Here is a 13,260-nt window from a genome sequence, read left to right on the forward strand (position 1 = left end):
TTTCAATTCGAAACAACAGCACATGTTCATATGTGCAAGCGAGATAAGCTTTGTATATTTTGCTTAAAATACAAAACGCTTTTGTAAACATTTGAATAAAAAAGATATCTTATTTTAGCTCCTCGAAAGGGACCATAGGTCGCCTGGAAAAGTCACATTGTTTTAACCACTCGAACCACTCTACAGTAGTGTGTTCACTGCCAGTCAGTCAGTTGACACTAGAGCGACGTCACATAAGAGACACTTAACGTTGCAGTTTATATTGTCGTGACGTCCGTAAAACGTGCACATGCCAAGAATCACGAGAAAAATTATGCAAAAACAATTATGTCAGACAATAAGGCCATGTAATGGACATAGTGGACTATAAAAACACTATCTATGTAAACCAATAAAGCTATGTAATGGACATAGTGGACTATAAAAGCACTATCTAAACATAGTGGACAATAAAAGGGTTCGTAAAAGCAAAAGAGCAAAGAAGGATTTATAAATACATAAAACGTTTATATAATATAATATAATATAATATAATATAATATAATATAATATAATATAATATAATATAATATAATATAATATAATATAATATACTTTTACTGTTTCCAGGCAAGCAAAATTAGAATATAATTTGGTCACTAGTCGTAAATAATAGACTCCCGTTAATAAAATACGTACTTTTATCTAACATAATATAATGTATAGAGAAATCAGGGAACCAATTGGTACATCTAGACTGTCCTACCCTCTAAGCTCAACTAAAAGTATTGAAAAACTCAAATCCATACCTTATCGCTCAAAAGGTTATCTTTTTTTCTCATAAACTTACTTAAATTTACGATCTTCACAATATCCGAAGACAACCCATTCCAGGGGCCAATCACCCTGATAGGAAACTAAAACTGTCTTAGCTGAAAATGACTCATACCCTGCCAAAGTTTATATTTGTGTCTTCTAGTCCTTTCATTCTTACCATTAAGTTCTAAATACTTTTCCATTAATTATCAGATAATTCGTTCTGTGTCATTTTAGACACAAAATGGTACTCGTCCATCATTAGAACAAAAGTCAAGAAGTAGTGTGAAACCGTTCCTGTATCTCGTTGGTTGATTTTTGGAAATTCGCACAAAGCTACTCGAGGGCTATCTGTGCTAGCCGTCCCTAATTTAGCAGTGTAAGACTAGAGGGAAGGCAGCTAGTCATCACCACCCACCGCCAACTCTTGGGCTACTCTATAACCAACGAATACTGGGATTAACCGTCACATTATAACGCCCCTACGGCTAAAACACACGCCTTAACACACTTGGCCATGCCGGGCCGTGTTCTATACAATATATGTGGATTATATTTTGCTAATAATTAAATTTCGTATTTCAGTAATAAACTTGGCATGGCCAGGTGGTTAAGGCTCTCGACTCGTAATCTGAGGGTCGCGGGATCGAATCCCCGTCTCACCAAACATGCTCGTCCTTTCTTCTATGAAAGCGTTATAATGTGATGGTCGATTCCACTATTCGTTGATAAAAGAGTAGCCCAAGAGTTAGCGGTGGGTGGTGATGACCAGCTGCTTTCTCTCTAGTCTTGCACTGCTAAATTAAGGACGGCTAGCGCAGATCGCCCTCGTGTAGCTTTGCACGAAGTTCAAAACAAACCAAACCGGTATACTTATTTGATAGCGTAATGTATGCACCATTAAAAAATGAAAAGGTGAATCATCGAGGATTATGTTAGGACGTTGCTTTCAAGGTCAAATTCTGATCACGTAAATATTGTTGTTTTTATTAAAATCAAATTACACAAAAGGACATCTGGGTTCTGCTTACCACAGGTATCAAAACCCGGTTTTAGTGGTATACGTTAGCAGAGAAATTGTTGCACTCCTGGGAAGTGAACAGAAATATAAATCCCAAGCTCTTCTATTTTCTTTTTTATTTGGGCCTGGCATGGCCAGGTGCGTTAAGGCGTTCGACTTGTAATCAGAGGGTTTAAAGTTCCAATACCCGTCGTACCAAACGCGGTCGCCCTTTTAGCCGTGGGGGCGTTATAATGAAGCGGTCCATCCCACTATTCGTTGGTAAAAGAGTAGCCAAAGAGTTGACGGTGGGTGGTGATGACTAGCTGCCTTCCCTCTAGTCTTACACTGCTAAATTAGGGACGGCTAGCGCAGATAGCCCTCGAGTAGCTTTACGCGAAATTCAAAACAAACAAACAACTAGCGCAGATAGCCTTCGTATAGCTTTGCGCGAAATGCAGAACAAACAAATCTTTTTTATTTATTTAAACAAAATAACAGAACCTCTCTGGGATAATAAATTGGACTTGCAGTTTAATATCGCTGTCGTATTTTGCCTAATTAGCGAGTTCGGAAGAATTTTTAAATTAGTCTTGGAAAGCCATAATTCGGCGAAACGAGCAAGTCACGTGCTTACTGGAAACTGAATTGTGGATGTAGTCGTAACGTCAAATAACCGATAGAATGTCCTCGAACGTCTTATTTATCTACATGTTACGTAACTGAAGTGATTTTCCCCACTTTTAAACAAAACAATGCATTTTCTTCTTGAAATCATTCAAGCTGGTTTTGTGTAAGTACCGAGAGCATACATATATGGTTTTTCCTGACGCTCCGTATACGTGACTGAAATCATCAAATGTACATAACTTGTAAACATAATTTGTAACTGTCTGTGTAATATCACTGTAGCTCAAAACCAAAACATTACTGCACTTGTTCTCTTGAACTATTTTCCCTATGTAATATTCCACCTTTGTATTTAGCTGATGTATAACAGGTTTTATAAGTTCTATTTTATCCGACATTTCCTTGTATTTTATGACCTTGATAACTATTGGACGAAAGTTATTTTTCTTCCTCAGACTTTTTAAGTTGGGTTCAATTTGTTGTGACCTACTGGAGTAATTATAAAAAAGAAAACATAATCTTGTTAACCTGAAGATGACCTAAGAAGGTCGAAACTTTGTCCTGCACTTTATTTTAATTAAAAGTTTTAATACCCGCACCACCCGTCTTGAGAATACATTTTTACTTCATTTGGGTTTCTCGTCCTCACAGAAAACACGTTTTTCCTCAGTAACTTTCAGTATTAAAAACACACTAAAATTCTGTAGATAGTTACAACTGCCATAAAATGCATGTCCGGGAAAGCTTCAGCAGATAATTTTGAAAAGAAGAAAATAAGGAAAAAAAAACAAATAAACATGATGTTTGTTAGCAAACGCTTGGTAACTGAGCGGTAAAATTGAGGGATTTGGCGTGCTGATACCTTGGACTAAGTCCTTGTAATGGTTAGGCTGTCATAGCGTATTGTGTAGCTTTGTATTGAAAAAAAAAGCAAAATAAATGTAGATCTTATCTTGTCAGACAATATTTGCGTTCAAAAAATTGAAACTTTTATTATCATCTGGATTAAGAAGGCAGGTAGAAAGCAAAATTTCTGCACAGTACAAAAGAGTAGCCAGATTATTGAAGATAAAACTTTTTAATGTCAACGCAAGGTCCTAGTGCGGTATCCCACAATCCTTAGAATACCTACGCCTATGATAATTTTTCTTAACGATGTTCATGGAAAATAAATCTGTAAATTATACCAAATTGTACGAGTTTCTGTACCATCCATTAAACAGAGTATGACCTTACACGAGGATGAAATGGCAGAAACCACAGACAGGTAAATATAAGCGTATGTCTACGGACTTACAACGCTAGAAATCGAGTTTAGACACCTTCGGTGAGTAGTTGTTTCTATTGTACATAATTAAAAAGCAAACACACAAAATGCCCATAAAACCAGCGAAACACAAAATGTGAAACTGTAAATTTGTAAATTGTGACCCAACAAACCTTCATGCCAAATTTGTTAAAGAACGATAAAGATGGGTAAAACAGGAAGTTTTAAATGCACATACAACAGACAGTACTATTATATTTATATGCATAGCGTCAGTGCATCAGATCCGCATGAAACACATTCATAAAGTTATATCTGTACACAGAGAATAGAGAAAAAAATTCTTCGTGACGGGAAAGGGAGGCGAAACGTAAAATCGTGACCCCCTATTGCAAATTTACATGTACACAGGACACAAATTTCGCGCAACTGGGGTTGCACATCGCGTAATAAAAAGGTTTTTTCAGTATCATGTAAGCAATTATTGTATGATATAGAGGGCAATTAATGACTAATTATGTTCAGAAATGGCCAATTTTTCTGAATGTTCTCAACTTTCCTAGGTTTCTCTTTTGGCCTGGCATGGCCTAGCGCGTTAAGGCTTCGTAATCTGAGGGTCGCGGGTTCGCGCCCGAGTCGTGCCAAACATGCTCGCCCTCCCAGCCGTGGGGGCGTTATAATGTGACGGTCAATTCCACTATTCGTTGGTAAAAGAGTAGCCCAAGAGTTGGCGGTGGGTGGTGATGACTAGCTGCCTTCCCTCTAGTCTTACACTGCTAAATTAGGGACGGCTAGCACAGATAGCCCTCGAGTAGCTTTGTGCGAAATTCCAAAAACAACAAAAAAACAAAAACAAGTTTCTCTTTCAATTTCCTTATATAACCCAAAACTAGGCCCTCAACAGCATAAATTATTAATTCTCTAATTATCTAGTCTTCGTATTATACTTTAGGTCTAATAAGTCCGTTGTTGTTTTCTGTAACATTATAATCTAATTGAAAATACCTTTCAGTTTGTCGTTTACTTTGACGCAAAATCACACAATAGGCTCTCTGGGATCTCTTCATCGGGGGAGAAGGAAATGGCGATGGAACCTTGGTTTCCAACATAAAGTGGTAAACGTCATCCAAATAAATATAATTTGATCAATTCGAGGCTGTTCCAAATAGATTCACCTCTCCCACTCAGTGGCGCAGCTGTAAGTCAACAGGCTCCCGACGCTAAGAATCTGATCTCGATACCCGTGATAACAAAAATAGCCCAATGTGTAGTTGTGTGCTTAATTACAAACAAAACAATTAACTGAAATTGTGGGAAGTTGATTTGTGATATGTGAGATCGATTTCGTAATGGATCTTTGTCCAGTATGTTGCTATTGTCTGATAGAGCAAGTGATTATAATAATAATGTCTGAAAATGTTCGTGTAGTGTTGGTTGTAGCAGCCATGTTCATCATTTCTTACTTTTAAAGAAAGCGTTTGGAAGTTTCATTTAATGGACTAGTACCTCCTTCTAAACTAATCTCAATTTCTGAAAACTTGCTCCCTCGTAATTAAAAATACATTCAGCCTCTTTCTTCGTAGGCCTAATTAGTATCTTATTAATTGAAAAGGAGGTTCGATTGCTTTCTTTTTCGTTTTCCTTTCAAACGTTGTAACAAACGTTCATAAAAAATTGTCTTCCCACAAACACAGTATGAGAATAACTCACATCAGGACGTAGTGTGCTTGTGTACCAAGTGTCACTTAGGAGTACAATGAGTGATTGGCTCAAACGTCAGGACGTAGTGTGCTTGTGTACCAAGTGTCACTTAGGAGTACAATGAGTGATTGGCTCAAACGTCAGGACGTAGTGTGCTTGTGTACCAAGTGTCACTTAGGAGTACAATGAGTGATTGGCTCAAACGTCAGGACGTAGTGTGCTTGTGTACCAAGTGTCACTTAGGAGTACAATGAGTGATTGGCTCAAACGTCAGGACGTAGTGTGCTTGTGTACCAAGTGTCACTTAGGAGTACAATGAGTGATTGACTCAAACATCAGGACGTAGTGTGCTTGTGTACCAAGTGTCACTTAGGAGTACAATGAGTGATTGACTCAAACATCAGGACGTAGTGTGCTTGTGTACCAAGTGTCACTTAGGAGTACAATGAGTGATTGGCTCAAACATCAGGACGTAGTGTGCTTGTGTACCTAGTGTCACTTAGGAGTACAATGAGTGATTGGCTCAAACATCAGGACGTAGTGTGCTTGTGTACCAAGTGTCACTTAGGAGTACAATGAGTGATTGACTCAAACATCAGGACGTAGTGTGCTTGTGTACCAAGTGTCACTTAGGAGTACAATGAGTGATTGGCTCAAACATCAGGACGTAGTGTGCTTGTGTACCTAGTGTCACTTAGGAGTACAATGAGTGATTGGCTCAAACGTCAGGACGTAGTGTGCTTGTGTACCAAGTGTCACTTAGGAGTACAATGAGTGATTGGCTCAAACGTCAGGACGTAGTGTGCTTGTGTACCTAGTGTCACTTAGGAGTACAATGAGTGATTGGCTCAAACGTCAGGACGTAGTGTGCTTGTGTACCTAGTGTCACTTAAGAGTACAATGAGTGATTGGCTCAAACGTCAGGACGTAGTGTGCTTGAGTACCTAGTGTCACTTAGGAGTACAATGAGTGATTGGCTCAAACATCAGGACGTAGTCGACTTGAGACCTAATGTCACTTAGTGAGCTTTCGAGACAATATGTTGTTAATCAGTTTCGTAACCTTTAAAATGCTCTTCATTAAACTGACCAAATTAAAGCTTTGGAAAATAAGTAGGTCAAGAGAGACGTTTTACCAAATATTTATTACTGAATTCGAAATAAGATTCAGAGGTTGAGACAGTCGATACAGTAAAAGTATGCGTCATTTGAAGTTATGTAGAGTCTTACATGTATTCGTAACTACTGCCCTTATCAGGTTTCACAAATATTTCTATTGGTTATATATTCATATCAAACCATTTTATAAATCCATCTAAATCTGCATTACGTGAACCGATAGTTTGAATGTACACAAGACGTTTACTTACATCTCTATTCAATTCATTCACTTCAAATAACTCATGTATTAGTTGCTAAGTTCACTTTAGGACTATATTTCATCAACCCGCAGTTATCACAGCAATACGCTGCTTAACAAAGATATACAAACAAACACATTTATATCTGAAACTGTTTCTTCATCCTGTTACACAACCCAACTGTGGTTTCATTTGTAATGTGATTAGCGTAACAATAGTTTACTTTCAGTTTTTTCGCTACTTATCATTCCTTATAAACATTTTCTGACATAGCTTTCGAATACGGAAGCATAGCACATGTAATTATGTTCCACGAATCTCCAGTATAGTCCAAAAGTTGTACACGTAGGCCTAATTTATTTTTAATACGTAGATATATGTATATATATATATATGTTTTAACACATTTTTATTAATTGCAAAACAGCGAGAGTAAAGTTGTCATGAACCACAGCTCCATCTATCGCTCATGTTTTTTTTTTTTTAAAATAATAGGGTAAATATTTCCTTCAGAGCAACCGCAGAACTATTACGTTTCCAGTTTATTCACTTGTTAGGTAAAAACATGTTCTGGCAGATAATAGAAGCGAGGTCGGGCCTACTTTCTTATACAAATTTTAATTTGAATTAAAAAGTACGTTCAAGGACTTTGGAAGTGAAACAAATCCTTGCGATTGGTTTGTGAACTAAGTACTGAGTCTGCGTTGAGAAGAGGCATCATTCAGTTGTTCTTTGTATATTGAACATAAGAAGCGAGCAGTGTTGGTGAGAGTTAACTTTACAGTCATACAAAAACATGCATCGTCGTATAAGAGTGGCTATCGTTAACTTTGCTGTGGTGTTCTTTAGCGCTCAGGTTTTATCTGGGGTAAAATTAACGAGTTAGAGAATACACAGTCAACGTTAGGCACGACAGAAGTTGATGTTGGAAAAGAAGTATCGTCTGACAATGAAAACGTAAATTTATCGAGCCGCAGGATCGAACCACTTCAGTACATGACGACGGATCATTCCTACATTACAACTCCGGATCATTCCTACGTTACAACCCCATCAACGACCAAACAACTTAACGAGACATCGGCAAATCTTTTCAACGATACAATCCCAACAACAACCAAACAACTTAACGAAACAACAACGGATCTTTTCTACGCTACAACCCCAACAACCAAACAACTTAACGCGACAACGACGGATCTATTCTACGGTACAAACCCAACAAGAAAATCTACAACCGTCACAGAAAAGCAATTGAAACAACTACGAAATACCCTGGACCACAGTGGTCAGACATAGAGAAAAACGTCAAAAACTTAATTAGCACCGCTCTGAAACAGCTATTACCAAATATGATACGTACAACTTCCAGTGCTAACCTATCGGGCTCCTGTTACTCTAATATGCTGAAAATGTTGTTAGGTGTGCGAAGTTTGAAAGCCTGGGCATTTAGAAGTAAGTATGTTTCACAAAACTTTGTTATATTCACGCGGAGAGCTACAAAAGATAAAATTAATTTATTTACCAATAATGTTTTGAAGTATTTAGGGATTATTAGGGCAATCAAGTTATCTAATAAAACATATTTTCAAAATCACTTATGCTCAAGATTGCAAAAAAATAAACCATTCTAATGACACGTGATTTACTAATTTGCAAATTCAAAATATTTCTATTATAGCATACCTAACTATTCGCATACTTATATTTTCATTAATTTATGATACGTACCTCCACCAGTGGATCAGCGGTGCCCCTCAATGGCACAGCGGCATGTCTACGGAGTTACAACTACTAGAAACTTGGTTTCGATACCCGTGGTGGTCAGAGCACACATTGTGTAGCTTGTGCTCACATTCAAACAAACCAAGATCAGCAGTGAATCTGATAAGAACCAAAGTTTCAATGCTTGTGATGAGCAAAGCACAGAGAGCTCATTTTGTAGTTCTGTGATTAGCGACAAATAAACAAACAAATATTATTTAGGTAGAAATACATTTACTTTTCCTATGTTCTAGAGTTGATATTAAAAGTACAAGTGCAATATAAACACATCACATTTGTAGCAAAATAAAACCATCAAATAATGCAAACTAAACCTTATTTCGCTTCTTTGGCGCATATTAGTGTATAAAACACATCTTAATTTGTTTATTTTTAATTTTTCGCAAAGCTATACAAGGGCTATCTGCGCTATCCGTCCCTAATTTAGCAGTGTAAGACTAGAAGGAAGGCAGCTAATTATCACCACCCACCTCCAACTCTTTGCTTATTCTTTTAGCAACGAATAGTTGGATTGCCCACTGCATTACAACGCCCACACGGCTGAAAGGACGAACATGTTGGGTTCGACGGGGATTCGAACCCGCGACCCTCAGATTACGAGTTGAATGCCTTAACCCACCTAGCCATGCCGGGCAACATACACGTCTTCATATTACTAATAAACAAACTTCCAACATTATATTTGTTTCTGTTTCTAATTATACACTCAACGTTTCGCTTTACAGCTTTGTTTCAGGAACGTTCCATTAAAGTTACGGTTTGTGTTTTAGTGGAACGTTCCTCAGAAACTTTTAATCGAAAGTTTGAGTGTATAATTAAAATAAAAATAAAAAGAGTGGTATTTGGTCGTTTATTTCTAGTAGTAAGATGTAAATTAAATAGTGAAATATATATAGTTCAAGCATTTCAGTGGTTCAGCGATAAGCCTCCAGGCTTATAACGCTGAAATTCTGGTTTCAATACCCGTAGTGAGTAGAGCACAAAAAACCCAGGATTAAGATTTGTGCTTAACAGCATCCCTACAAAATTACGACATACCTGTTAAACCTTCACTGAAATTTCACAATATGTTTACATCTGCTTACTTATACATAAATCTATGGTTATACTCTATCGTTGGATTATGCATTTTTCGCAATAATCAGAAAACGTATCATATTATAAGACCCCATAATCTGAGCGCTTTCGAAACATTTCTTTTATCACGGACAAACTGGAAACATACTACATACATAACTGTCGATACATCGATAATATACTGTATTACTTCACGTTCTGGGGAAATTTATTTGTGTTTCTTTGTCATTAAACTAGAGGGACATTCAGTAGAGCTCGTACCTTCGACAGACAGCGTTGAATGTATTCGGCTCTCAAAAATTGTCCATATATCCGTCGTTATCGGCAGACACAAACCATTTCTGGCAGAACAACGAGTAATAATATTCTACATAGATCCACCATTTATCATCAAATTCCGACCAAGTTTGAATGATTTATAGAACGAAAATACTGTGGCAAATTGGTCCCCATGTTAACAGACAGGTTTTTTCTTGTAGTTGTGTTTTTTTTTTACCTTAGCTCAAATCAAAGAGCTTACCAATGGAGCTAAAATCGTCCAGAATGTCACTCAGGTGTAATGAAAATATTAGAAGTAGATTTGCTAGATCGCTTAACTTGAATCTGACATCGGATTTTGTATCGCTGATCCTCAGAACGTGTGTGTTTTCTTCTAGCAAAGCCATATCAAGCTATCTACTGACCCCACCGAGGGGAATCGAACCCCTAATTTTAGCGTTGTAAATCCATAGATATACCGCTGTACTAACGGGGGGGGGTCATAAGATCACCGTATTCGAAACTTCATTTATATCCCCGTTTAAAAATTGGCTTGACCAAAGTCGGTACACCAGTTCAGATGATCTAACTAGTTTTTTTTGTTGTCATTTCTTATGGCGCGGACTCAGTTACAAGTGCTAGCTAGATCCCTACATTAGAGGCCCCATGCATCATGGCACAATTTTTAACATGAGTTAAAAAAACAAGGTAGGTTCAAGGTTTTATTTCATAATGTTAGCGTCACTGACAAAAACAAATGAGGTGGAAGAATAGGAAAAAGTGAACAACTTTTGAAGGTCACAAAACCAAACATAATACACAGTTCTAAAAGAAACTTGAGAAAATCAGTTGTTCGAAATTTTTCGTTATAATACCCTAACATTAATTTCGTAAATGAAAGTTCTGAGTTGTTTTTCTATTGAATGAAACATTCAACTTATCGCATCACAGTTTCTTCAGGAGCGTTTCTCTAAACGAAAACCTGAAGAACTTGGAAAGCGAAACGTTGAGAATGAAATTAAGAACAATCAAATAAAAGTTGGTGTTACAATGTCTTCTATCAAATAAAAGTTGGTGTTACAAGATCTATCAAATAGAATTTGGTGTCACATGGTCTTCTATCAAATCAAAGTTGGTGTTACATGGTCTTCTGCCAAATAAAAGTTGGTATTACAAGGACTTCTTTGAAATAAAAGTTGGTATTATATGGACCTCTAACAAATAAAAGTTAGAGTTACATGGTCTTCTATCAAATAATAGTTAGTGTCACATAGTTTTCTATCTAATAAGAGTTGGTATAACATGGTCTTCTATCTAATAAAAGTTGGAGTTACATAGTCTTCTATCAAATAAAATTTGGTGTTACGTGGTCTTGTATTACATAAAAGTTAGTTTTAAATGGTTTTCTATCAAATAAAAGTTGGTGTTACATGGTTTTTATCAAATAAAATTTGATGTTACAAGGTCTTCTTTCAAATAAAGATTGGTGTTACAAGGTCTTCTATCAAATAAAGTTGGTGTTACAATGTCTTCTATAAAATACATTTGGTGTTACATGGTCTTCCATCAAATAAATATTGGTGTGACATGGTCTTCTATCAAATAAAAGTTGGTGTTGCATGGTTTTTTATCAAATAAAATTTGATGTTACAAGGTCTTCTTTCAAATAAATATTGGTGTGACATGGTCTTCTATCAAAAAAAAATTGGCTTTAAATGGTCTTCTATCTAATAAAAGAGGTGTTACAAGATTTTCTTTGAAATAAAAGTAGCTGTTAAATGGTCTGTCAAATAAAAGTTAGTGTTATAAGAACTTCACTGAAATAAAAGTTGGTGTTATATGGTCTTCTGTCAAATAAAAGTTGGTGTTATATGGTCTTCTGTCAAATAAAAGTTGGTGTTGCATGGTCTTCTATCAAATACAACTTGGTGTCACATGGTCTTCTATCAAATAAAAATTGGTGTTACATTGTCTTCTATCAAATAAAAGTTGGTCTTACATGGTCTTCTTTAAAATAAAAGTTGGTGTTACAAAGTCTTCTATAAAAAAGTTGGTGTTACATTATCTTTTATCAAATACATTTGGTGTTAAATAGTTTTCTATCTTATAAGAGTTGGTGTAACATGGTCTTCTATCTAATAAAAGTTGATGTTACATTGTCTTCTATCAAATAAAAGTTGGTGTTACGTGGTCTTCTTTCAAATAAAAGTTGGTGTTACAAGGTCTTCTATCAAAAAGTTGGTGTTACATGGTATTCTACTAAATAAAAGTTGGTGTTACATGATCTTGTATTACATAAAAGTTGGTTTTAAATGGTCTTCTATCAAATAAAAGTTGGTGTTGCACGGTCTTTTATCAAATACATTTGGTGTTACATGGTCTTCTATCAAATAACAGTTGGTGTTAAATAGTTCTCTATCTTATAAGAGTTGGTGTAACATGGTCTTCTATCTAATAAAAGTTGATGTTACATTGTCTTCTATCAAATAAAAGTTGATGTTACAAGGTCTTCTTTCAAATAAAGGTTGGTGTTACAAGGTCTTCTGTCAAATAAAAGTTGGTGTTACAATGTCTTCTATAAAATACATTTGGTGTTACATGGTCTTCAATCCAATAAATATTGGTGTGACATGGTCTTCTATCAAATAAAAGTTGGCTTTAAATGGTCTTCTATCTAATAAAAGAGGTGTTACAAGATTTTCTATGAAATAAAAGTAGCTGTTAAATGGTCTGTCAAATAAAAGTTGGTGTTATAAGAACTTCATTGAAATAAAAGTTGGTGTTATATGGTCTTCTGTCAAATAAAAGTTGGTGTTGCATGGTCTTCTATCAAATAAAACTTGGTGTCACATGGTCTTCCATCACATAAGAGTTGGTGTTAAATTGTTTTCTTTCAAATAAAAGTTGTTGTTACATTGTCTTCTATCAAATAAAAGTTGGTCTTACATGGTCTTCTTTGAAATAAAAGTTGGTGTTACAAAGTCTTCTATCAAAAAAGTTGGTGTTACATGGTCTTCTATCAAATAAAAGTTGGTGTTACAATGTCTTCTATAAAATAAATTTGGTGTTACATGGTATTCTATCTAATAAAAGTTGGTGTTACATGGTATTCTATAAAAAAAATGTTGGTGTTACATGGTCTTCCATCACATAGGAGTTGGTGTTAAATTCTTTTCAATCAAATAAAAGTTGGTATTACATAATCTTCCTTCAAATAAACGTTGGTGTTACATAGTTTTCTATGTAATAAGAGTTGGTATTAGATGGTCTTCTATCACATAAAAGTTGGTGTTAAATGGTATTTTACCAAACAAAAGTTGGTGTTACATGATCTTGAATTACATAAAAGTTGGTTTTAAATGGTCTTCTATCAAATAAAAGTTGGTG

The 13,260-nt window shown here is 35.8% G+C and overlaps 1 protein-coding gene across 1 annotated transcript in view; it reads left to right on the forward strand.

Annotated features, from left to right (window-relative positions):
• The first annotated feature begins 7,945 nt into the window (after positions 1-7,945).
• Positions 7,946-13,260, forward strand: part of LOC143228859 (nose resistant to fluoxetine protein 6-like) — a 63,538-nt gene continuing 58,223 nt past the window's right edge. The window contains exon 1 of the mRNA XM_076460260.1: positions 7,946-8,208. Coding sequence (XP_076316375.1) covers positions 8,106-8,208 — 103 coding nt within the window. The 5' untranslated portion in view covers positions 7,946-8,105. The remainder of the gene's footprint in view (positions 8,209-13,260) is intronic.

The sequence above is a fragment of the Tachypleus tridentatus genome, chromosome 10 (assembly GCF_004210375.1).
Source record: "Tachypleus tridentatus isolate NWPU-2018 chromosome 10, ASM421037v1, whole genome shotgun sequence".
Classification (NCBI taxonomy): domain Eukaryota; kingdom Metazoa; phylum Arthropoda; class Merostomata; order Xiphosura; family Limulidae; genus Tachypleus; species Tachypleus tridentatus.